The 26,152-nt window shown below is 40.1% G+C and overlaps 1 protein-coding gene across 4 annotated transcripts; it reads left to right on the top strand.

Annotated features, from left to right (window-relative positions):
* The first annotated feature begins 18,208 nt into the window (after positions 1 to 18,208).
* YAE1 (YAE1 maturation factor of ABCE1) lies at positions 18,209 to 24,644 on the top strand. 4 transcript variants are annotated; one of them, XM_040591852.1, is made up of 5 exons: positions 18,209 to 18,431; positions 19,243 to 19,564; positions 21,197 to 21,318; positions 21,709 to 21,977; positions 24,248 to 24,644. In XM_040591852.1, exons 2-5 carry the CDS (start codon positions 19,448 to 19,450, stop codon positions 24,313 to 24,315), a joined length of 576 nt encoding a protein of 191 aa, XP_040447786.1. In that variant the 5' UTR covers positions 18,209 to 18,431; positions 19,243 to 19,447; the 3' UTR covers positions 24,316 to 24,644. The 4 variants fall into 4 exon arrangements, with proteins under 4 accessions (XP_040447786.1, XP_040447784.1, XP_040447783.1 ...); XM_040591850.1 differs by having other exon boundaries at positions 18,209 to 18,436; positions 21,709 to 24,644; XM_040591849.1 differs by having other exon boundaries at positions 21,709 to 24,644.
* The last annotated feature ends 1,508 nt before the right edge of the window (positions 24,645 to 26,152 follow it).

Raw genomic sequence — 26,152 nt, forward strand, 5'->3', positions numbered from 1 at the left:
CTTTCAGCAGTGATGGGTCTGACCAAATTCCCAGATCCAAATAACACAAGGTACTCCTTTTCTCTTCTTGAGTTTCACCTAGTACATTGTTGCTTTGAACTTGAATAAACCAGTAGGGAAAAACAGAGCTCTATACCACCATGCTTAAAACAGGTGTGTCCTTTTGCACCTGAAGCAACAGAATGTTATTAGGAATCTGTCAGATTCAGGAGAGTACAGCTGTGTAAGTCAGCAGGAGCAAGCAGCGGTAATAAAGACAGATGATCTGTGGTACTCCTGATTGTTGCTGCTACACCAACAGAGGTGCAAGTGCTTCCACCACATCTGGAGGCTAATACTCTTGCCTTGGAGATAGTGCCTGAATGTGGAGTTACCCTGCCCCAGACAATGTACTGTGGGGGGCAGGTGGGGACAAGTATGCCCCCTAAAGTCTCTCTAACACACAGTGCTTCCTCGTCCTTTGTGGTGCACCAGGGACCCTTTTGCTGCTATAACCCTACATGTAAAAGAAGTGTTATAGCAAACATTATGCAGTCACTGCTAAGTCAGACGTCTTTCATGCTCAGTTACAACATTTTTGCTATCCCAAGAGTTCTGAGACACACACTGTAATCAAAGCCTATTGCAGGAAACTTCTCCTTTAATAATAATCTTCCTTTCTTTTTTCTGCTCTCCTAACATGAGAGAAGTGACTATTTTCCCTTAATAAAAAGGATTGGAAGGGCTGAACCAAACCAGTCCCCGGTACCATAGCATGCTGCTGCAGCTGTTTCAGTAGAAGCTTTATCTCATTGGCAGTTGCTGTCACTGGTATCAATAATTTAAAGCCACGCTATGAAGTTGTAAATAATTTAAAAAATATAATTCATGTCCTTCCTTATTGCTGCAGCTCAGTCAGGATCCAAACTTTTTTATACCTGTATTTATACTATGGAGCATACACAATAGCCAGCCTGCAGCAGTTCCTTCAAAACAGCTCTTCTTTATTTTATTTAGTTAACATTTCAACGTTATGTTTTTGAGAGCAGAGGCTGTAGCATACTGTAGCACATTGGAACAGCAGGTTCTGAAATTCTTTCTGTTAAAAGATTCCCTAGAAGAATGGGAGTATCGTTAACTCATAGAAAACTCTTAAATAAATAATAATTTGACAAAAAAACAGCAGAGTTCTCACTGCTTGCCAGGATGTTATACAAAAATATATTGAGTCAAAGTATGATTGAGATGTGCTGCACCTAACAATTCTTCCTCCAAGAAACATTAAAACAAAAACTAGCAAAAAAACCCACCAAACCCCAAACCACATCATTCTAAAGTTACCTAGGACTTTAAAAGAGCTCTACAGGATTATATTCCCCAACCCTCCCCCCGCCCCCGCATAGAATAAGAAATAATGCTGGTTGCAAAGAAGCCTTGTAAAGTTTTCCTTAAGGACAACTTTCTGACAAGGACCCGTTCCAATAACTTCAGGTTTCTTTCCTGGTATGAACCATTCGTAAATCAGATGCTTATTAGTTATCTGAGTTTAAAAGCTATGGGGCTAGGTAAGTCTCCCAAGTGACAGCTGCCTTTGAACCACAGACATTCTAGTATTATTGAGATATATTGAGAGATTACTTCTTGCTTTGTGAAAGGAAATATCAAAAATCAGTGCGGTTGTTGCTCATGAGAATATTCCTGTCAGTAATGTAATATACATGCATTGATATCTTTTGCTTATATGGGTAAGGCTGTTGAACTTGGTTACCAATAATCTGTGACGAAGGTTGTGAAAGTCTTCTGATATGGGCCTCGTACAGGGTTTGGGAAAGTTTTTTCTTGTTTACTTTTATTGTTTTCCTTTTCTTTATAAAAGGAAGAAAAAGATGTGAATTTTTCTAAACTTTGATGCTATTGCTTTAATAGGCTAGCCATTGGGGATGGAAAAAAAAGCCCTGTCTCTGGCAGGAAGTCTTTGTTGCATCTCTTTTCAGTTGCAGCAGTAAGTTTCAGAGCGTGCAAAAGAAAAAGTGGCTTGTGTGCTGACTAGCTATAAAAAAGGTAAACTAAAATAGTTGCAAGGGCACAAGAAATCCCTAGATACAGAAAGGAAGAAAAACAATAAAATTCAAGGTTTCTAAAGAAGATTCAGTCTTTATTTTCTATAAACTTTTTCCAAACTTTCTTCATTCAACTTACTCTCCCAGCAGCCTAGAAAGCTTTCCCTTCTCGCCAGTAACATCGCAGTCCTAAGGAAGACTTGCTCCAGACCCTGCCTAGTGGGATCAGGTTAGATGATGGGGAATGTTTTTATTCATGTTGATATTGGTTTTGTTGGTTTTTTTAAACAATCTATGCTCTTGGTTGCTCTTGCAATTTAATCTATTCTCTGGCCTACTCTAACTAGTCTGTAACTCATGCAGATTCAGCTATACTTTTAGGCACAGAAATATCTAATAAGTCACACCATCCAACCTCCCAGCTTATTTTTTTTATGCATTCAGTCTTCTTTGAAATAACTGGAAATCTTCCTAGTTATTTCATTGTATTGGATCAGGGGTTTTATTTGGTTTATGGGAGCAAATGCAGGTTTACTGCTGAGCTAATAGTCTTGAGCAGCTTTAGAGTCAATGGAGAAAAAATGAACACTTCTGGGCAACAATTAGCAGTGTCAAAAATCAGACCTTAAAATTGTCTATTTCTACACACTACCTATAAGTGAGCCAAGGATTACTTCTTCAGATGTGTAAATATACAGAAGAAACAAAATTGTGTGAAGTGAGTCATATCATGTCTCTGTTATTCTGAAAGACATGGAGATCTTCCAAGGGACAGACCAAAACACATGCTTTAGACACAGCCTTCAAACACAGGCAGAGCACAGTATGATTCCTAGTGTCACTCAGACAGTTTAGCCGAAGTGAAACTTTGCATAGCAAAGTCAAACATGCTTCTACAGCTGATGGACAGGCAAGAATTCTTCCTTCAGCCAGCACTAGTCTGAGCAGTACAAAAAACAAAACTACAAATCTCAGACTTTGGTGTATCAGAATGATTAGCCAACTTTGTGGGTACATCCAGAACTGACCCCAGATTTTCAAATGCATTCTATTGGAAACAGCAGGCAGTGTCCTCATGTCTCACCCTTTGAGAATTAAAGAGCTCATTCTTTGCACCTTTGTCTTCAACAGCAATTCAAGCATGGTGCCGGCTGCAAGACACACAGTAAGTTTCAGCACCACTTTCTTACCAGACTACCGACCAACAGATGGAAATACAAAACTACAGGGCAACCCCCCTCCAAGTTTCTTCCAACAGCATATAGTGTCTGGCAGACACATGCTCGTATCTGAGAGGCAGGCATCTTAGAAAATGGAAAAAACTATCATCACCTCCTAGCATATGATGGTCTGTGTGTCACGGCTGTCTAAGGGTTAACAGCCTAAAGTGAACGTGTGGTGAAGTGTTTCACTGTGTAATGCGATCAGCAATAAGATTGTTACAGAGCATGGTCTTCAAAGCTTCATTTAGACTACTTTAAGAAGATTTTTAAATATTTGAATCGGAACAGTAATATCCAGGTATTGAAACTGGATTTGAAAATCTATTGTAAACATCCATTAGTGCTTCCAAATGCAGCCTTTAGCTCCTTATAGCTACAGAAATGCGAAACCCTTTATTCCAGGTAGTTGGGGTAAAAATAATAATGTTGAGCTAAAGAAGCCATACAGCTCCAAGAACAACAGAGTGTGATCTTCAGTTGCATCTTAAAATTCTCACACAAAATGGTATCATTATCTGGAAATGCATGAGTAAATTAATATAGAGATCCACATGTCACAGAAATGACAAGGTCTAGGGTCCTCAATATATATTTGCTGGGCCTTTCTTATTCAGAATTACTAATGCCTGTTTTTATTCTGCAATAATTAGTTAGATCTTTCTATAAATTAATGCCTACAGCAAAAAACATGGAAATCTTTTACTTGATTATCTAGTAAACCAGAAGAGTTCATGGTTCTAACCAAAGATCCTATTTTTACCACCTTGAGTCCTGCATCGTAAGTCAGATATTTTTCAAATGACATCAAAGAATTGTTTACCGTTTCTCTATGCCTTTGAGGAGAACAGAAGGCTCAAGACAGAAAGTTACCGGTTCTAGTTAATTGTATGGCTAAAACTTCTTTAAATTATAATGCTTCTTGCACTGCACGTTTACATGTAGGATATAGAAATATATTTTTTCCTAGTCCCATTTTTCAGGTAGCTATTAATGGGAAAGCTTTAAACTGACATTCCCCAAACTTTCCTAAGTGTTCACTCTTTTACATGTTTTACAAATGTCCAAGGTTCCAACACCTCTGTCCTTGATCACCTAGAATCCCCACCGAAACTTCCAGTGGAGGAAATTATGCTCTTTCTACAAATAGTGTTAGCTGAGTGCTGGCCAAGCAGAATAGCTGCTGTTCTCTGTTTCCAAAGTTGTGTGCATAGCAATGGTAGATTGAATAACATCTATGTAAGCAGCCTATTAATGTGTTATCAGATGCTACTATATCTTACCATTAATGTGAAACTGGCCTAGCTGTGGCCCCTGTAACTTTTTATATTTGCCTTGGATGTCACGTTAGGAGTTCATTGTTAGCTTCCACTGCACCTGGAGCAAACTTGAGCTTTTGGGTAGGACAGTGTTCTCCTGGCAATGCTTGAACAGTGCATCGATTATACAGTGTGACTATATATTTAATTCAGGATTTTAATTTAGGTGTTCAGGAAATTGCTTGAAGTTAGCCTGGGTAAATCTAAGCTTTGGAGTCCTTAATTGCTTAGTGTAGACAATAGAGTGTAAGAATTGCTATTTGAGACTATTGCACTCCTTGGATGTTTCCCTAGTATTCACTGCAGCTTCATCCTGTGCTCTTATTACACCAACAGCCCACCACCAGGCTCCCTCAAGGGGCAGAGGAACATGTTGGTCTTTTAGTCTTTTCAGTCACTCTTATCTGAGTTAAAGAGATACTAACAAGCAGAAAGCAGGAGAGGGAGAATGGATGAAGAATGGGATCAAGACAGGCAAGTTCAGATTTGGAGGCTTCAGGATAAGACTTTTAAGAAAAATGGGTTTTAGCTGAGAAATGAGAAACTTCACCTTTGGACGTAGAGAACATGTAATGCAATCTTTTATACTGTATGCTTGTCTATACACTACAGTAGTTTCTCCGCTTCCAAAGCTTCAATAAATAACAGTACTTAACAAGAGCATTACTTTTCAGGAAGTTATTTCATGTAAGTGGACTAGTATTTATCTATTTCATTCATATTCTGACTATGACACCTACAGGCCAGAGGACAGCTGTGCAAAAGAATGAAGATTATTTGGCCGGGGGGGAGAAGAAAATTCTTGCCCACTGCACTGCAAAAAAAAATATTTATGAAGAGGCATATACCACTCATGTCACTGAGCTAATAACAGTAGGGAATTAATATGCTTTTCTTTTTTTCTTTTAATTTAAAGCGGAGCAAACAACTGCTTTCCTAAATCTTTCCAAGTATATCTTTACCGGCATAGCTGTATATTAGTGAGAAAGAACTTTACAAAAGGGTTGTGTAATTCCTGGAAAGTCTATTCATTCTGAATAGCTACATTGTTCGATATAAGACTGAACAGATATTAAAATAAAGTGCTTTTCACCAATGGCTATTGAAAAATTTCTGCCCAAAAAGAATTGTGACAGTTTTTATCTTCCTCAGATGAGAAGAGGTCAGGAAAAAAGGAGTGTTTGCAACAGGGCAAGGGATGCCGTAATTTCTGTTTGCCGCTGGGTTGCTCAGGAACAATGAATTTCAGGTGCCTTGGGCTGGTGAGACATGGTGCCCAACCCAGCTGTGATTACAGCTTCAGTAGTGACTCAACGAAATAAAAACTTGTTTAGGAGAACTTGAGCACATGGGGAGGGAGGGAAGGTGTCAATACAGAATCAAGAAACAGAAAAGGCATGCTAAATTTTTTATCTGCTGAAGGCCAGATATATCTTTTCAGAAATGTCACCAGTCTTTTTTTTCCTGTGAGCTCCTTAAACATGTGTCCTATTACTGGGGAAACTACTTGGACAATACAGTACATGTGAAAGCTAGAATAGAAAAGATCAACTTGAATTAACACCAACCACAATCTGCTTTTTGGCTCTTAATGTACAGTATAGACATGCCACAGTGCTGATCTGCCATCAGAGCTGCTGTCCATACTTTAGGTACATCAACACTTTTGCACTTTCTGTTGTGCACGGCAAAATGTCTGGTGTCTGTTTTCAGGGTTTCTGAATCTCCCAGTCTTTGCTTGTTTTGTCCCCCTTCTTCCACTCATAGAATGGTTTCTGATTCTTTCTAGGTACTCCTGAGTACTTCCCAATGGGAAGAACTATAACCTGGGTAAGAAAATAGGAAGTTTATTTTAAGCTACTCTGTGAATGAGCTGGAGACTCCAGCCAAAGCTCTATTTATATTAGTGAAAGACTTCTAACGATGATTGCCATTAATATTGCTATTACTTAGTAACTTAAGAAGACATTTATCTAAGGCTAGGGTTTCTCTAAGGCTATTCTTTGATTTTTTTTCTCCCTAGATATATATTTATGGACCTGTATTAGTTACAACTTCATTTGACCTTGCATGAAGAGCATATCTGATTATTAGCTGAATTTTGCAAGTTTAACAGGTCCAGGCATTTTTCATGCCAGTTTCTACATCTGTACATGGAAGCATTATCAGGGTGTCTTACAGCTTGATGTACTTTTGCTGGAAATTTGTCAGAAGCTTTTCTGGTACCTACTGTGGGAAAACTCTTCCTTGAGGATGTATGACCTAACTCCTGTTCATAAAGTTTCAGCCTTAAAGAGTGAAAAGACTATTCCATTATCTGAAACGATGAAAGATTTCTCATGAGTTCCTAAACCTTTGTGTGCCTTTCCTATTCCAGGAAGGGATTGGGTGGGGGCCAAGATCAATATCACCCAAATAAACAATACCAAAGATGTCAGCAAGGTTTGTTTCTCATACGAGAAGCCAGCTTGCAACTGATCTATGCAACACTCAGCAGTGAGGACTGAACCTTGGTCCAGTGGATCTAACACGAATCAGTCTACTTTTCTTGAGGAGAGATTGAAAGGCTTAGGCAGATATTCCTTCTCTTACAGCTCCTGTATTATGCTTATAAAACAATGTTAGGCACTCTGGGTTTCTCTGCTTAAATGTCTCAGACAATGAGATTTTAATTGCTTGTTTGGAAGAAAAGAAGTCTGGCTACTAAAAAAGTTTTCTGAAAGTGACCTATTTTAGCTTTTTCCTAAATTTAAATCCCCAAATTCAAGACTAGGGACACAGCAAGATATCCATTTTGGTTAAAGATCTTATCCCTAGAACCAAAGTTCAGATCGGTTCAGGCTTTTCTCTTAAACTATTATTTGTAGTCATAATTTGCTTTCTTTATCCTTAGCAATCACTTGCGTTCTGTGATGTTTAATATTGCTCAATTTCTTCTTTTACTTACAGAGCATCTTCATCATGCAGATACTCATATCTGAGATTTAAAAAAAAACCAACAAAGAAATACTATGACAAATAAAGACCATATGGTAGACATAAACATAAATGAGATGCAAACCAAACATCTCAATAAACACCGAATCACCATCAATCTAGTATACATGCAAAGTCCCAAAACAACAGAATTACTTTGCAGTGAGTAATGTCTTGCCAGTGGGGTACTATATACAGTATGATTAATTTCCACAGTCTAATGAGTTCCTACCACCAAAAAAAGCCAGTTCACATTTATTTCACAGTATCAGTCTTAAATTTCATTCACTCATTTACTTTGAAGTACATTTGTTGTGATTCTTATCTATGGCACTGTACTAGGAAACGTTTCATTTGCATACGCAAATAGTCATTATTCTAGCTCAGAATCTGTAAAGTTCCTTGCTTTCCCTTACAGAGGGGGGAAATCTATACAGCAAGAAGACAGTGACATGGTTAAGGTCAGGCCACTACTTCTGATCCAGCAAAGAAGGAGAAACGCATCAGTTACCCACAAAATTTGACTGAAAGTTCTTTTTGTTGCTGAACAACCAACACCTTATAACCAACACCTTATAATTAAACACTGAGGGTTAGCCTGTGCCCTGCACTTGGCTGAGGCACATGGGTTGAAATCCTGCCCACTGAATCAACGCAGAATACACATCCCCAGCCCTTGCTGTCACAACCTGCTGCCCAAAAACAGGGCATGACAGCTACTGAAGGGATGACCTGGGCTTGCAAATCAGCTAACAGCTAGCTGCAGCGAACGACACAGTAGCCTGTTACCTCCTGGGTACTCTTCTCTCAGGAGGAAGGTTTAGAAACCAGCAGCTAATCTGCCAAAGAAAGGCTTTATTCTCACTTCAAGGAATCTTTATTTCTTCCATTCCTGATAGTCATCTCAAATAATGATTTATCCACTGTTCTTCCATTTTATCTTAATGCTAATGACTGCAAAGAAGAACTGCAAAATCAAGAGTTTAAACGGAAGAAAGCCCATGAAAGTCCCCTCACAAGTGTATATAGAACAAACAGGGGAATGGATATAATTTCAGGAGCATTTCAAATTGCAGATAATTTAAAATTATTTATTGATATTTTATGAACGAGTGATACACAGTTACATTATTTAGTAGCAGAGTGCTCTTTTGAAGGGCTTTAGATTCTATAGATTTTTTTTACCCAGCACCTCTACTTTTTTTTTTTCTTTTTTTTTTCTTTTTTTTTTCTTAGGATTAAATACTTAGGAAATGTCCACTGAATGGAGTAGAAACAGAGCATCTATCATGTACCTCACTTTTTTGGTTAGGTTCAGCTACTCTGAATCTACTCCTAAACAGGTACCAACATAGAATCTAAGCCCACAGTAGAAGTTGAGATTGTCCTTCAACTTAGCCAGATGTGAAGCATCAGGACCTTTTCTGAGCTCTCAGCTACAGAAGCGACAATAAACTTGCTCCATCTGACAAATGGTTCTGCTTTCACCAGAAGTCCCCACACTGGTATGCTGCATAGCATTGATGTGGCATCTGCCTTGAAATCCCACTGCCAGATGCCCCTAACTTTTACCATGTTTTTGACATGTTTTAGGAACGTGGTAAGCTGTAAGTGCAGAATAAATGAATACTTTCTTAGTGGTTATCCTAGAGTTCATAATCATCTTATTCTATAAAACCATCCCTATCACAGCTGAGCTCTAAGGATACGTGGTCCCACAGGTAACAACTACTGTCAGTCAAATGTCAGAGAAAGCTCTAGAAAGTTATTTGTCCCATGAGCAGGTGAGAGCTACTGGAAAGCCAGGTTTGGGGTTGTTTTTTCCCCACAGTCTGCACTATGCTAGAGAGAGCATTAGGATTTTTGCATGTTTGGTATTAAGAAGTATTTTCTGTAGCACAGTATTCCATAATATGTTACTACATCCTTCCCCCAATACTTTTTTCGCATGTTTGGTATTAAGAAATATTTTCTGTAGCACAGTATTCCATAATATGTTACTACATCCTTACCCCAATACTTCTCCCTATCAAATTGCATTAACGTGTGGCTACAACCCATGTACTATGTGCCCCCTCCCCTGTCATTCTTCCTATTCTTTACTGGCAATATTTGTTTTTATTTTCCCAACGTGAGGCAAGATTTTACCAAATCTGCCTCCTTGCTCTCTTTTATTTTACACCACACCAGTTGTTCTACCTTAATTTCAAACACTTTTTGGGCCCCATTCTTGTGGAAGGACTGGTGGGTACTAGTGTAGCTTCACCATTCTGGCCAGCTTATTTTTCTTTTCATCGTTGCCTACATGTTTGCACACTGCATGCTATTCATGCATATGCTGCTCAGTCTCTTATTAGAGCTGGCTGGGTCATTCTTACAAATCATGCATTACAGGAATTCTCGTCCATTAGTATTAAAATAAATTATTCATGTTCTTTACAAAATGAGCAGGTTTATTGCTGCTTATTAAATAATATCCCTAAAATACATTGTTTGCAATATTTTTTGCCCATCAATCATTCCATGAATTATTCAGAAATATTTGTATTATGCTGTCTCTGCCAGTGGTTATTTGGAGTTAGAGAGATAGATAAATATCCTTCTAACATATTCTTCCTCAACAGATTGGACTGGGAGATGGGGAGGTGTTGTGGGTAGTTTTCTGTGGGTATTATGTGAAATACCTGAAAGGTTTTTTTTGTTGTTTTTTTTTTTTTAAATCAACAAAAGAAAAATACAAAGATTAGATGCTTGTGATTCTAACTACAGAGTGACTTCTTTCTTCCTCCTTCCTTTCAGAGAGGGAAGGTGCTGCAGTTCAGTGATGTATTTGCTGTATGCTGAATCCAGACTGAATCTCCAGGAGAGGGAGACAATGGATGGGCCAGTAGGAAGAATTGAATGCTGATGTCAATTAAACCAAAACCATGAAATAAATGAGGGTTTTCAGTGGCTGTTCTTCATAGCCACTTCAGTTTGGTATGCAAGGGAATGCTTCCATTTTATTGCAATAGTAAATTTCAGAGCACAGAGAGGGAATATTGGCATTTCTATCAGGGAAGCTTCACACACATGCCCGCAGCCCACTCAACTCTGTGTTGAAAGCTTTATGAAAGAAAGCCTGTAGGATATCCAATAGATTACTTACAAGATTCTAAGGGATGGATTTTTACGAAATCCTTATAACACAGCCTGGTGCCCTTGTTGAAGTGAATTTGAAATATGCCCCCGAGCTCCTCAGTGTCTACAGACGATGCTCACAGGTACCTGAGTATACATGCATACCTACATTTATTACAACAGAAAGACATACACTTGTTTCAAATACAAAGATAAGGTGTCAATCTGTGAGATTTTAAAAAAATCAATGGTGTTTGTTGGGGCTACGATTAATTTTCATTATCCCATCAGTCACTCAGGAAACAAGGTTTGTCTGTGTTGTTTCAGGTTCTGAAAAGAGAAAACAGCCATTGCACAGGAATATGAGTGTAGGACTGACAGACAAAACAAGGTTTTACATTTTCAAGTAATCACAGACTACACCATCTTACGCCTTAACATATTCTGAGAATTTTCTTGAGAAGCTAATATTGCATGAGGATAAAATTTAGCCTCCAGCACATTTACAACGCTTGCTTTCTTGCTAGAAAAAAAGGGACCTATTCCACATGTGCTAAGATGATTCTCAAAGGACCTGCAGATTTTTCCTTGGCCAAATCATTAAATCACAGTCTCTTTAATAAACTGGAAATGCCTTTGCCAAACATTGTGATAAAGGGTGCTCCTCAATAGAATATGATAGTTCACAAAAAAAGAAAAAAAAATGTAGTTAGTTACCTTACTCAGAAAAAGTCTCTAAAATGTGAATTTTTTATAAAATCCTGGGAACAGAACCAACAGTTAATTTCAGTTTATACCATGTTTATAAATAACAGGAATAAACCTTGATACTAATACTGCACAGATGGGTGATACTTTAAAACCTTACATACGCACTTGCTACATAAATAAAATTATAACATGGTTCCCATTTTGAGACATATTTTTCACCTCAGTTGAACTATCCAAACAAAGCTATTGCAGTAAGTTAGGTTTCTTAGCAGCATTGATATCTGTATGGGAGTTAGAGAAAAAACTGGAACCTGGGTTTAGGAAGAAATAAAACTAAGTAACCCATTTCTATAGAGAGCTTTTTGCTGCCTCTGCACAAATGGCCTCAAATCAGCTTCCCTTACATTTCACCTCCTGTAACTTAGACACCTGTCACATTGCCATGGAATCTGACTCCCAGCCTTTAAGTGATGCTGAAATCATTCTGATTTTGCTATGTAATCGCTGCATTACTTGTAAAATTGTTTAATCACAATTAGCCAGGTGATAAATTGAGTCAGTGGCAAAATATATAGTTTTGCTGAAGGTGTGACCTCATTCATTTCACAGAACAGGATAGTTCATAGCTCTTTTTTCTAGTTCTTTGAAGAACTTTGAAGCTCTTTATTGCTATTTAAAATATGAGCCAACCCTGCCTGATGTATCCCACTGAGCCACTCATTGCAGCTTTTGGATGAGCAAGAAAAGGATGCTTCAGGCTTTGAATGCATCGTAAGATTACTCTGACGTCCAGGCCTGAGCTTGTAACATGACCACTCCTGTTTCAGTTTTCTTAAAGAGCTATCAAATCTGCTGCTGCTGAAAATTTGATGAGAAAGTTCACCTTCTGCATGATCCTGCACACCGAGAACTGTGTTACCCCGAGTGCAAACCCACAGAGATCAATAACTATCTGAATAGCAGTGTGCTTCTCAGCATAAGTCAGGGTGGCAGATACTGACCACAGTAATTTGATGGGAAAAAGTATCAAATGTTACTTGTTTAGATGATGTTTTATTGTAAATGGTAAGATGCACTTTTTGTTCCTGAGCAAAATACAATGCCAAAGTATAGGCAGGCGATTGCATGTAAATGTATATTGTTAAGTCCGGTGAAATAAATTTTGAGTAACTATGAGTAACCATGCTTTTAACCATTTTAACTATACTTTTTTCCAGACTCCTGCATAACATTCAAGACATGCCACACGCAATGGTTCGTCTTGTATAAATGTCAGATTCCGAGTTCTGTTATCTGCATGGCACTTGCAGTTGCTGTTTGAAGACAGCATCTTCCACTGACACCAACAATTGTGAAAGATGAGCATATCTGTACTTGCAGGTCTGAACGAGGAACCCAGGAAAGTGGTAAGGTCACAATGAAGGGAAGGCAAGAGAATAAATCCCTAAGCATTAGCTGCATGCCATCGCCTCCAGGTGGCTGAGCACAACTCAGAGCCAGAGCCGAAAGCAAAGTGGTACTTGCTATTCCAGCGTTGGTTAAGAGGGTAGGAGTAAAAATGGAAGAAATAGGAGCTAGCAAGGAAAGTCACTGCCCAACTCCCTGCCGGGGCAGTGCAGTAACACCCAACATCCCACCTCGTTGCAGCAGCAGTCATAAGGTAAAAATGGGCAAAAGCGATCCTAGGCAATTGCTTTGTCTCACCTCACAGGGCCCTCCTCAGGGAGCCCTGGCAGCAGCTTTCAGGTGACAACGGCTCTGCAGGGGGCTGTAGCTCCCTGTGGGAGGGAGCCAGCCCCACTGTGTAGCTGGATCCCGAGATGCCCAGCGATGCCAGCTCACTTTCTTCCACAGCTGAGGATGTGAGTTGCCCAGCAGCCTTTGTGCTAGCACAGCCAAACAACCAATTATATGCTACAGATATGGCATACATGCTGTACTGGAATTGTTCACAATCCACATGCAATTCAAAAGCCACCATTTAAACCCTTGTCATAACCTCAACATTTCAGAAATTGTGCATTGTCACTGAAACAATTGTTTTCTTATGGTTTCAGGTGCCAAAGAAATCAGTGCACTCTACAAGTTTTATGCCTTCTAGCAGTTCTATTCGCTTCAGACAATTGGATCAGCATTGTACAGCTGCTATTCCTGCAGTTTTTCATCATTTGTCTGAGTTTCTACCAGGGATAAAACAAGAGAGGGCAATTCATCTCTTAGCCAAAGGAAAAGAGCTGGCATTTCTCTCCCGATGAAGCAACACAAGGTGTGATAAAAAGTCTGTGTGATTTGAATAGAGGTGTAATTCACTGGGGAAATTCATAAGTAGCATACAGCATCTCCCTTGGACCAATCACATTTACAGTAATCATTTGCATATTATGATCAATCATTACACAAAAAAGGCAGCTCTGCATCAAAAACAATGTAACCCATAAGGTAGAAAAATCTTATCGAAGGATATCTGAGTCACAGAGCTACAGCATCCTGATGTATTGATGATACAAAACCAGTCAAGACTCATCACTGATACTACAATTTCAGTAGACACATGATTCAGCTACACAACTAAAATGTAGAACTTATTACATTTTCTTGCCCTTATTGACATAACCTTTTTCTGCTCATGTGGAATTTCACGCTGTAGAAAGCTCACTGTCAACAGATTGAAGACAAGTAGGAATACTCCTTTCTTGCTTCTCTGTTGTTTATTCTAAAAAGGATAGCGTAGTCCCATATTACACTCTGTTCTGTCGGCATTAATCTTGAGCTGGAGTGTATATATAGCTTGTTTTGATCTCAGCCATACCTTTTTTTTTTTTCTTTTTTCTTTTTTTCTTTTTTTTTTTTTTTTGCAATGTCGGAGTTGTTATTGAAGTTCCAGAATGAAAATGTGGACTGCATCTGGGGACAACAAATCTCACTCATTTGAGGAGCAAACCAAGGAAAATGACAGATGGAGGGGAACTGTGTTGGTGTTAATAAAATGTATTTGCTGCTCTGTTTAGTACACAACAGTTTAAAGTACAGTTTTTCAAACTGCAAGCCTGGCTTCCCTGAGGATGTTCAAAGCAAGCCTGGGTGAAGCAGGGGGGCGAAAATTATTTGCGTAACCACTTCCACCTATAATTCGGTACAAGCTAAACTGCTGGCAGTCCATGGAATATTCAGGAAAGGTTTCTTTTTTTTTGCCAGGATCTGAAATAGTAATGATTCTGCAAGTAGCAAAACTGCCCTGTTGTAACATTTATGTATAAAAATTCTGTGCTTTAGTAATACAGGGGAGGGAGGAGGCAGAAAACTATCCTCTCCCTTGAAAAGGCTTGTGAGAGAAGTAATGGCCAAATGGTTGTTAAGATTCCTGTGGTGCTTTGAAGTGAATGTTAGACATTTACCCTTGATATATTCATAAATTTCTAGCTCTTTTCCATATTCTTCTGACACTAAATGAGACACACTGACCAAAATTGTTGTGTAGTATTATTGTATGTTATTAAAGAAAAGTGATTTCACAAAAACAGGGAAGTGATTCCTATGTATTACTTACCTTCATCACAGGAGGGTGATAAGGCTTTACTAATAAATTGCCCTAATATCCTGAATAAGAGATGTTATAGGAAAACACAGAAATGTGTGTTTATTACCATGCCCTGGTAATAATCATTGATCCTAGAGGTTTATTTTAACCCTCTTGTTTAACTTTGCTGTGAGCTGCAATATTTAAAACCTCATTAAGCCTATGACCTTGCAGTTAACCTGTTAGCTTACTGTTTCCTTCTCTGGGGTAGGTCTGGAAGCAAAAGATTTAAGCACTGGAGGTCACCATATTATTATTGCAGCATTCAGCCAGCAGTACCAACCCTACCTTCCCTTCCATGAAGGAAAAATGCACAGACAGCCAAGATCAGGAGAAAGGCATAGGCCACATGTAAGCATGAGTATGTCCGTCTTGTTGCTGTTGTAGGCAGTCCTACCAATGCCCTGTCATTCACCATATTCAAGGAAAACAGCCTAGTATCTAACCAGGCAGTAGAGCCACGTACCTGGAAAAGACTACAGACCTGACCGTAGGCAGAATATGCATTTCAGGAGGGACTTACGGTTTAAGGCTCTTCAGAAACTTTGTGCACTGTTTGGTGACAATGTATATACCATCTTTATGAAATATTGATGGTTTTCATTCTCCTCACATTTCAACAGCTTACTCTTTTTCCATTACGTCTTAGTCTTGTTTAGAGAACAAGTGAAAATGATTTAAGTGTTCTTGAAATTCATCCAAATACCATGTAAGAGCTGGGATTTCTTAAAAGGATTATATTATTCCCAAAATTAGAGCAAATGAAACATGGTTCTGTCAGTCCATGACAATTAGCATTGTATGATTGGAGAATACCTTACAGTGTAAATAGTCCTCTGCCCTGGGCCCTTCACAAGCCTCAACTCAACTCTGCCAGACAGCAGGACACAGAAACTGAAATTGCCCTAGCGAGAACGTGATCATCCTGCCCCATGGAGTAGCCCATACACAGCACAAGTCCTGGGTACCACAATCCAACCAACCACCCTTCAGAAACCTTGAAATCTTGAGGTGTCTTTGTGCATTATGACAAAATCCATTGGCTGCTCCCATCAGTTTGGGTTTGAGGCACCGATGACTGAAAAACAAGTGTAATAATTACTTGAATAGGAGCAATGCTTTATCTGAAGCATTATGTGCAGCAATAAAGGTGTGAAGGAGCAGCCTGTGCCACTGTGTGCACGTATTTTACTTTTGGCAATCACTTGTGGATGATTGCTTAATGGCAAACCATACTGCTAAGATGAGACCTAACAGAAATCTCGCAACCCCTTGGTAGTCCTAAATTCTGCATGACTGTGTACTGGCCCCTCTGGAATGCCCAGTACTGCAGTCAGGGAGTAACTGCTGAACCAAGCAAGCATACTCGTGCCTCAGAGGCTCCTTTGGTATAACAAATACCATAAGCCTAAAATTAGCCAGTTTTTAACCTTAGATATGGCAGCGACAAGCTTTACAATGGGTCACAAATCAACTACTACTTTGTTTTTCACATTTTAAAGTATTTTTTCTTTATTCTGCAAAAATGCTGGAAGTGTTTTGTAGCCTGTGAAATATTGTTTTCGTGTTTCGATCCTTTGGCATGTGTCATTACGAAGTATCACCATAATACACTGATACCATTTTATTTAGAACACACATAGGTGTGGAAAACATCCACACCCTGAGGCACTACACCTCACCCTCAAGCCCTGCCAGCAGCCCTGTCAAGGCCATCAGCATACAATCAACTTGTCTTCAAGTTGCAACTGCACTTCATAACCCAACAATGCTGCTCTACATATACAATATGATTCACCAAATTATCCACCCACCACTACTAAGAGAAAGGGATGAGACTACAAGCTTTCTTCATTGTTTCTCATGGTTATAAAGACTTGTCTTAGACAAACATCTGTGTGGAATGATCAACTTTGGTAAATGTAAGACATTTAAACTGAGATAGCGTGAATTTGGGAAACTCACAGTGATCCTGAGCTATGTATCTTTTCCAGAAGAGTAAGATGTCTGAGGGGACAGAGTGCAAGATGATAAGCAAAGGGTTAACCCAAGTTTAACAGTGCCATTATGACCAGTCATGAGGGGTCACAAGTTCCTGTTCCTAGAAGGCTTTTCTGTCATTGCGCATTTGTGCATGCAGGCTATATTCAGCATTGTTACCTGTTTTAAAAAATGGCAGAGCTAGCTAAATAAGCTTCTACCAGACAGGAGGTGGAAGTGATAGAACCGGGCTAGAAAATGAGCAGTCATGGCCGTGTATAGTAACTGCTGAGGAACAGATATGCACAAGTCTGGCCATCCAGAGGCACCAGTGTCATTTCATCCCGACACACCTGGTTTGGGTTACTTGGCCACTCACAGCTTGGCATGCAAGCAGCAGCGAGCGTCTGAGAAGGGCCAGGAGGAGGAGGACAGGCTGCCTCTGCAAAACACAAGGGATGAGGGAAAGGAGAGTGCTGTGGCTGTGTGAGTCGCAGCACGTGATGGTTCATCTCTCAGTACCCGCAGCGCCAAGGATGGGTACTTTGCTATCCCTAGCCCTGCTGTAACGCACCTCACCAGCCACCGGTGGGACAGGGGTGGCACACGGGGCACTGGCTGAGGGGTGAGCCCACCCGCTACATGGGGAATGGGGCTCTCCGGACAAGGAGCAAACACGCTCCCTCTCAGGGACCCGCATGAAGTTACCTGAGTGCATTTACCGCAACAGGACGGAGCTGGCAGTTTGGAGAGCAACTGGAGTTCAGGGTTGGGGTATAGCACATTTATGAAGATGAAACAACTTTAAACTTACGCTGATACGCCAAATGCAGTGTGCATAGAGAAAAACACATTTTTATGTTGTATTTATGTCAAAATGATGTTACTGTTTTCTCTTAACAGAAGCAAGCATGAACCACTTCAGCTGGCACCCTTCACTCTAAAAAGGATTTATTATTGTAATGCCTAAATCTCGTAGAGGAGTGCTTCAGGGCACGCCTGACACGCATGGACCTTGAGAATTCAGAGGCCAACGAGGCAGGTTTTTTGCAAAAATTCCACAATTTATGACTGAAAAGGGCCCGAAACCCAGCCGGAGTCAGCCTGCGGGCGCTGAGGGAGGCCCGGGACAGCCCCAGGCCCCTCGGCGCGGGGAGCCGGGCGGCAGCGCCCCCCCGCACCGGCCCCTGGCCGGGCCCAGCCCCGCCGCGCCCCGCACCGCTGGGTGGGCCGCCTCGTCCCGCCCCCTAGAGGCGCATGCGAGGCTGTGCCCTCACCCAAGATGGCCGCCCGCCGCCAGAGTCTCAGACGGGCTTTAAAGCTACAGGGCTGCTGCTTAAAACCGCGGCTGTTTACCTGCGGCCTCCACGCAGCTTGCTCTCGGCCAGTATGGCTGCCGCTCCCATATTGCTTCCGACGGCGGTGAAGCCATTTTGCCCTCAGTCAAGATGGCGGCCCCCAGGCGCAGCGCGGTGGCCGAGCGGCCGTGGTGAGGTGACGGGGCGCGGGGCTGGTGCGGGTCCCGAGCGAGCCGCGCCTGCCGCCGGGGGCGGGGAGAGGCAGGCTCCTGGCAGCGCGGCCGCTCGCGGGGAGCGGTGGGCGCCGGGCGGGCTGTGCCCGCGGCCGGCCGCGAAATGGCGGGCCGGGGCCTGGCCACCGCGGCGGGGGTGTCTGTGCTCGGCCGAGGCCGGGGCGGGGGGCGGAGGCGGGGGGGCCCGTAGGCCGCACGGCTGTAGCCGCTGCTGGTCCGGGAGAAGCGGGGTGGCTCTTGCGGCCCCAGAGCTGTTGGTGCCTCTGCCAGAAGCAGGTTTGTAGGCTGTAAGGGTTTCCCTCCCGGCCACGAATGGGCTGCGAGAGGCCTCTCTGGTTTTCTTCAGCGGAAAAGATGAAACAATGCAATGGTGCCTTCTTCCCGGTGCAGTAGAACTGGCTACTTGTTATGCAGAATGTAAAGGACGATCCCTGCTCCAGACTTGTATAGATGGTTAAGTATGTGGCATAAACAGAAAACTGAAAATCAAACGTGAAAGTCCTTGTTGGTTATTAACTCTGCAGAAGATTCCCGATGGAACTTCGTGCACCACCCCATGGAGGCTCCATGGGGCCATTCTTCAGCTGCTATTAGACTCAGTCATAAAGTTGTTGCCGCTTGCTGTTCGCTTACTAACAGCGTTTAGAAATGTTAATTTGACATGCATGTGCGTGTCACTGCCATAAGAAGAGAAGAAACTACTGTCTTAAGTTGTTCTCAATAAATCTCAGTGTTGCTTTACATGTCACGACCTGTCTTTTCTTGACAGATGCACCATGATGGTAAACAGCATCGAGCTTTCATGTGGAAATGAATGTACAAGTTGAATAATGAGCTCTGTACATGACTTCTCTTCAGAACTCATATTTTTGCCTCTACTTCTGATCTGACACTTAGCCAGAGGGACTTTTGAGCTCAAGTTTCTCAGTATTGCGCTTACCACATAAACAGAGGTCACAGTCATTACTGCTGTGATGTCCTGGGTACAAGCTGCAGTCAGCCGATCCAGTGAGGATATATTTGATGAAGAGGCGGATGAGATGTACCTCTTACAGAAGGAATGGAATAGCACCATGAAAAAAAGATTGAAGGTATTTCTATAACAATGAGTTAATAGTCCTGGTAACCATTTTAGATTCACTGATACATGCCTTGATATATGTATGGTTGATTTAAAAGGGAAAACTAACAGTGGCTGCTTAAAAGTTATTGTGGCTTGGTTTCTTCTGATTGTCAGAGAAATGTTGCAGGGATTTATAGAAGCTCTCTCCTAGCAGTCATCAGAGCAAAGTACTGTTGTACCACAAGACATCATCTTTCTCTGTACCCCCGTGTGCATTTGTAAAAGGCAGTGCGAAATTATGATGCGAGCTATTTACTTTATACCTGTAGGTATACCGCCAGTAGATGTAGGGCAACACAGCTAAACAGTGCTAATAAAGAAATATGAGATGTTTGGATTTTTACATAGAGTTCTTCACCAGTCAGATTTAAGATGTGTGACTCCCATGTGGAACCACAATTGGAGGTTGTGGTCTGGGTAGTTCTTTGGCTTATTTATTCCCCTAGTGAAAAATGTATTTTATGAAAGCTGGTTTCCACAGCCCTTGCCTCTCTGGAATTCTGCAGGGAACAAAACAAGTATATAAACCCAGGTTGCTTCAACAGATATATTATCATTCCGAGTGGGGCCAATAAGGCTCGTCTGCTCACGGGTGAACAGCATTTGGCTGAAGCACATGAATGGAAGCTGTTGTGTAGGCTGTTGATGAGGAAGGGTATTACAACAGAGCTGTTGTATTACTCTCCAAGGAAAAGTTTCCTGCATCTGAGTCCTTTGAAAGGACTGGTTTTCTTAAGGGGCTGTTTAGTGTTCTTACACAAATCCCTCTGGTATTTTATGAGTAGATACTGCAAAATTATAAAATTTTATTGAGGTTAGAGCTGTATGTTGGGCAAAATAAACATTCTTGTTCCTGGCTATTTTCTCTAGCAAAGCCACCAGTTTTCTTCTCTCATGAGTAAATAGAAGTTTTCACTCTTACAACTTGCAGTTTTGGTGTGAAAGAAGTTAAGAATTATTCTACATTATATGGTAGTGTGATTAGAATATAGAGAAATCAGTTCTGCATTAAAATCATTAGCTGTTTCTTACAGAAAAATGACAATGTTATGTGTATTTATATGTGACTCACTCCATTACCATATTCTTTTCTGGTATAACTCTCAAATTGGGTGAGATCTGGTTAATAGAGAAGCAAGGCTCAATAATTAGTTTTATGAAAGATGGAAAGGCAGATGGATTACAGACAGGAGAGTACCTCTGCTAAAGGGGAAGCTTTGCAGTCTATGTGTTTTTAGATGTCTAGAAATCTATATGTAGTATTCTTTAACAAAAATGTCATAAAGGAATTGGTCATCATAAAAGTAAGCATGCTTTCCTGCAGATTTGTCTTGTTTTGTGATGTTTCTAAAAAATACTTCCTTTACTTTCTGACCTTCTGGGGATCCTTTTGGAAAAGAACTGGATCTTATACAGAAAATCATATCATACTGCAAAAAGCTTGTTTTGTTTTGGCAATGGGGGTGTTTTTAGGAGGGATGTTCAAATCTAGAAGCTATAATTTAAGAGACTGAATACTTGTTTAAAATTTTTATTGTTATGAAACTGTCACAGGTCCATTTTTTCATCTTGTGAACAACCTGTTTCACTATTATTATAGGAAGGCTATAGGGATGGAATTGAGGCTGGGAAAGAACTTGCACTCCAGGAAGGCTTTAATCAAGGTTACAGACACGGTGCTGAGCTGATGGTTACGTGTGGCCAGTTCAGAGGAACCCTGAAGTAGGTTACAAACTCCTTAGTCATGTGTGTGTGTGGAGGGTGTGTATGGAGGTAGCATGCATGCAGTTTTGTGCTTGTTTTTAAAAAAAGTGCATTGTAAATCTGTCCAAAGTGAGCAACCTGAGAATTCTCAGGTCTTTCATACAGCGGTTTACCTACCTGGGTTTAGGGTGATTATCCTTAAAAATCCTCTTGCAGTTACTCTTCCAAAATTATCTGAATCTATATCTTTAAACTTAATATTCAGTTGTACTGCTTGAATTTCCCAGAAAATTAAACGTATATACATTTATACAGTATAGATATCCTGTCACATTGCTATCTCCCCTCAACTGGAGGTCAGTGTGGGTACATGTAGTCATTTTTCTTTTTTTGTTTTTGACTTTTCAGTGCTCTCTTATCCTGGTGTCATTTTAATGGACATGATTCTGCTTTAAGTAAGATAAATAATCTTCTTGACATGGTTGGAAAATATGAAGATGATGTGCTTAACTATCTGAATTCTATTGAACAACAACCACATCTCGGACACATTCTAGATTCTGTTCAAGACATGGACCTTAATCACACAGCTCCAGCTGGGACAGAATACAATGAAGTTAAAGCTGGAAAACACGAAGGTGGTGGCAGCTGTGGAGAAAACATTTGTAGAAGTAACGGTGAGGTTGGTTCCTCACGGTCAGAGTGCAGCAATGCAAAACTCTGCACAGATCCTGAGAGGTCAACCCTTGCTTGGGTTAAAAACCAGACTATTTGGCTAGTAGAGCAACTGGGCTTATCACTGGATATAGTTCATCATGTCCAGCAACTCGAACACTAGTTTTTCTGTCTCATAGTATTTTAAAAATATCTCAACTGGTTTTGATTCTCAGTTTGTGGACCATGTACAGGCTGATACATCACTTTGTTTTAGGGAAATCAGATTTTGATGGTTCCCAGTAGAGGTAATTTCTGTAAATCTTCACCATGCTTTGGCTCCTTGCAAAAAACACCTTGTTTTCAATCTTAAATGTAGCTTTCACAGAAAGGGGAAATGACTTTTAAAGCTCTACAAAGATTTACTTAATATTTTCTGTTCTGTGTCAGAAGCTACCGTTTCACCCTTACTTTCTGTTTTGGCGGCAGTTTGGAATGAAGCAGGTCCCTTAAATAGCCCTCCAAATCGGTCCCCTCTAGTACCTAAAAAATAGTGTCCAGTGCTATGGACAAACTATTCTTGCAGAATAAGCTGCTGTTGATGATAGGCAAACTCTATGCAAAATAGAACAGGATTTGCTGCTGATTTTCTAGAGTGCTGTCACTCTAGTCACTATATAAAATGTAGGAATTTTTCACCTTTTGCCAAATTCTTCCTCTAACGTAACTGCTATGCAATGCACTTTCACAGTTAAAAACTATTTCTTCCCTCTGTCATACAATTCTATTTATTTCACTTTTGCTGAAAACACACTTCTCTTCAAGTGCAGAATTACTGGCAATTCCTTTGTTTTACTGTTAGACAGTAAAGACTGTTTACTCTTCCCCTGTTAGGCCACACTAAACATGTTTCCAGTCTAATGAACTTCCTTGTGTTATTTTTGTGTTTATTTTGCCAGTCCTTCTCACCTGAACTCTCTGTCCCTCATTCCCATAGCGTTTTTCCCAAACTCTTCAAGGAAGCCAGGCTCATTCACCTTCTCTTAGAAACTCATTGTCAGTCACACGTGCGTATTTCTGACAACTTCGTATTTCTGTGCCAACATTCTATATTTGACTCCTTTTCCTGTTGCTTGCCTTAACTGCAGCTGCAAATTGCTCTGGTCAGGAAGTCTTTTCTTTGTGAGTGCCTATGCTGTTTTACAGTAATTAAACTGATCTACAGTAAGTTAGGAGTTTATTTGGTTTAAGTTGCTTCTAACTTCATGTCTGAGACAAAATAAAGACAAGACAGAGACAAACTGAAATTTTGAACAGCCAACCTAACTATACTAAAAAAAAAAAATATCACAAAACAGTGTTATACTTTGAGGCCAGAAAAAAGCTAAGGTTAAAATTACTTGATTTCCAGAGACAGAGTTTACAACTTTCTCACTAAAGACTCTATTATCCTGCCATGGAGTTGGTAGACTGTAAGTTTGGCTGCCATTCAGTACCACTCTTGCATCAGGGGAAAAACAGAGCTGCAATTAGGAGTCTTTTATTGAACTTGTTTCTGAAATAGTGGACAAATAGGGCTGTCTGCATTAATTACATATGTGTACAATTGTTCAAACAACTTTCTTTTTTGCAATGTATTTAGCATAATGCTGATACGGATAAACATTACTTTTTTACAAGTGCATGTGTTATGTTGTAGCCTGTATCATGTATGTTGGGCAGAAATTTCTGTCAAACTGTGGCAGAATATGGTGCAGACAAAATTAAGGGTTACTTGAGTAGTGTTAGACGTTCCAAATCTAGAAGTTTAGAAATTCAAGAGCATTACTTTAATAGTGTGCAAAGGGGAAGCTCCATTCACAAATTACTAAGTAGACAGTGAGCTTGCCAAGTTTACTCCAACCATTTCTGCAAAAGCAATCTACGCCAGGGAAAATATTTTTTTCTGTTTGATTTTCAAACAATGGATTGTGTGTTTTACTTATCTTTCACACCAGCTTCTCTACTAGCCGTGGAATTACTTTCCTCCACTCTGCACAAAGTTTCTGTGCTTACTGTGGGGTTACTTTTTCCATGTTATCACCCACAGTTTCCAGTTTGGCTGTGGAGAGATTTTCTTTTGGGTTGTCTGCAATACTTGGCTTTTCTGTCACTGCCAAATCTTGCTGACCAGCCACAGAAAGACTTTCTTCAAGACTATTAGAATCCGTAATTTGCTCACATGATGGTTCAGGTTTTTGTTTTCTGTTTACTTCCTTGTCTTGTGTTTCACTATCAGCTTTCACCTTGGCAGCGTTCCTGAAAATAGCTCTCATGACAACGGGGACTGACATGCAACTGGAAGAGGAAATGAAACGTTAATCACTACTACAGACTTTATCCATTCTTCAGAGTGCTTCTTTTCTTAAACTGCAGCTGACACCTGAGTGATACCTGTGGTGGAAAAACAGCACTACCTCCTTGCATCTTTTTGCCTTATACAACCTGATAGATGTTACATCATAGCTACAGTATAGCTATGTGTGCTACACTGGAAATATATGTTGACACCATGAAATAGAGTACTGAATCTTTGAGCACAGCAGTGCAAAGAAGCTTTGACAGAAAGAGTGGGAGAGTTTGGTCAAAAAAAATAAGGGTGCTTTTAATGAAAACCTAAACTAATATTAAAATATATTCATTCTTGCTGAGTTTTATACTTGTAACTTTCATGTTTTGTATAAGGCATATTTAAAATACACTAAATTTTTTTTTTCCACACTAGCAATAGAATTACCTGATTCTAGGAATAGTATCTAGTATCCTGTGACTTAAGACAGGGCAGGCTAATTAAACAGGTTCAAAATCCAGCCTGCATTGGTCTTGCTGTCATCAAAAAGATAATAGCTGTATACTAGCTTATGCCAAATGAATTGGTGCTCTCAGTCCTTTCTCTAGTGTGTGTTCATATATCACAGCAACTTGCCTCTCTTGGATTTTTTTTTTTTTCAGAAAACAAGCCAGAGACAGTGTTGTAGACATGCCATGTACACCTTACTTTATGAAAAGAAGCACTGACTGCTATTAGGTAGATGTGGAAAAAGTCCTTTCCAATGCTATTCTAAGGTATACCAGTCATGAGACTGTCATCAGCTAGGGTCTATAGAAAAGCATGTCTACAAAAGAAAAAAGCATCTTTATAAAAGGTAAACCTCTTTATTCAAAAGTGTTTCTGTGTCCCACCTGCTTTCTACTGGAAACACTTTCTTTTACTATGAATGTGTAACATTTTTGGAAGAGATACTCAAGACACTAAAGTAACATTCTCACTATTCGAACTTTTTACTAGAGTGAAGTTTCCCTAGTTGCTGAGTTTATGGCATTGTGAACACACATGATATTTCCATTAAATGGACACCTGAGGTTCATTCCAACCGTTAGGAAATAAAACTACTTACCGCTTCACAGCTCTTGCTATAAAGTCATCGCTAGAATTAAGACTTGGATCTTGAGGATTTAAATGAAGGTGACATTGGACTTCTCTGGAGGATATAACATCAATTATCACTAAGAAAGAGCATAATGTAAATATTTCAAAATAAACAGTTTTATAAACATTGAAAACCATCCTTTCATTCTGATGCTTCAAGAAAGGTAAGATTGAAGTCAATGGGAAGGGGTTTGCAGCAGTACTCTTCCATAAGAATTGCTTTGTCCTAATATACTTAAATCAGAAATAGTAGACATTAAAAATTATTAATTAACTACGGGCCAAGACAGAATAGGACTTGAATATTTGCATTTACTTCATGTTTTGTGCTGAATACAGAACTTGTTTTAGTAAGCAGTTGATACACAAGTGCTACTTGTGTTTTTCATGGGTTGCACACCCATGGGAGCGGCCCTTAGAATGTATTTGTAACAAGAAGCATAGTACAAGAGCCTAGATAGAACCAAGTCCCTTGTCAGCCCAATGAAGAGGACACCATCAATTATTCCACACATACCACAGGCCAGATTCTCTTTCAGAGGATGAAGGAAAAGGACAGAAAAACTCATGTTCTTGTATGGGACCACTTCGAAGTAAAGCAGTTCTGAATCATCTAGAAATAAAATTATTATTTAGTGACATCCACCCAATGAATGTGGACTCTTTTTGGCTGAATCACATGGCAAAATTTAAAAAATACTGATAATGTAGAATCTAATTATTCATTAC

The sequence above is a fragment of the Falco naumanni genome, chromosome 4, assembly GCF_017639655.2.
Source record: "Falco naumanni isolate bFalNau1 chromosome 4, bFalNau1.pat, whole genome shotgun sequence".
Classification (NCBI taxonomy): Eukaryota; Metazoa; Chordata; class Aves; order Falconiformes; family Falconidae; genus Falco; species Falco naumanni.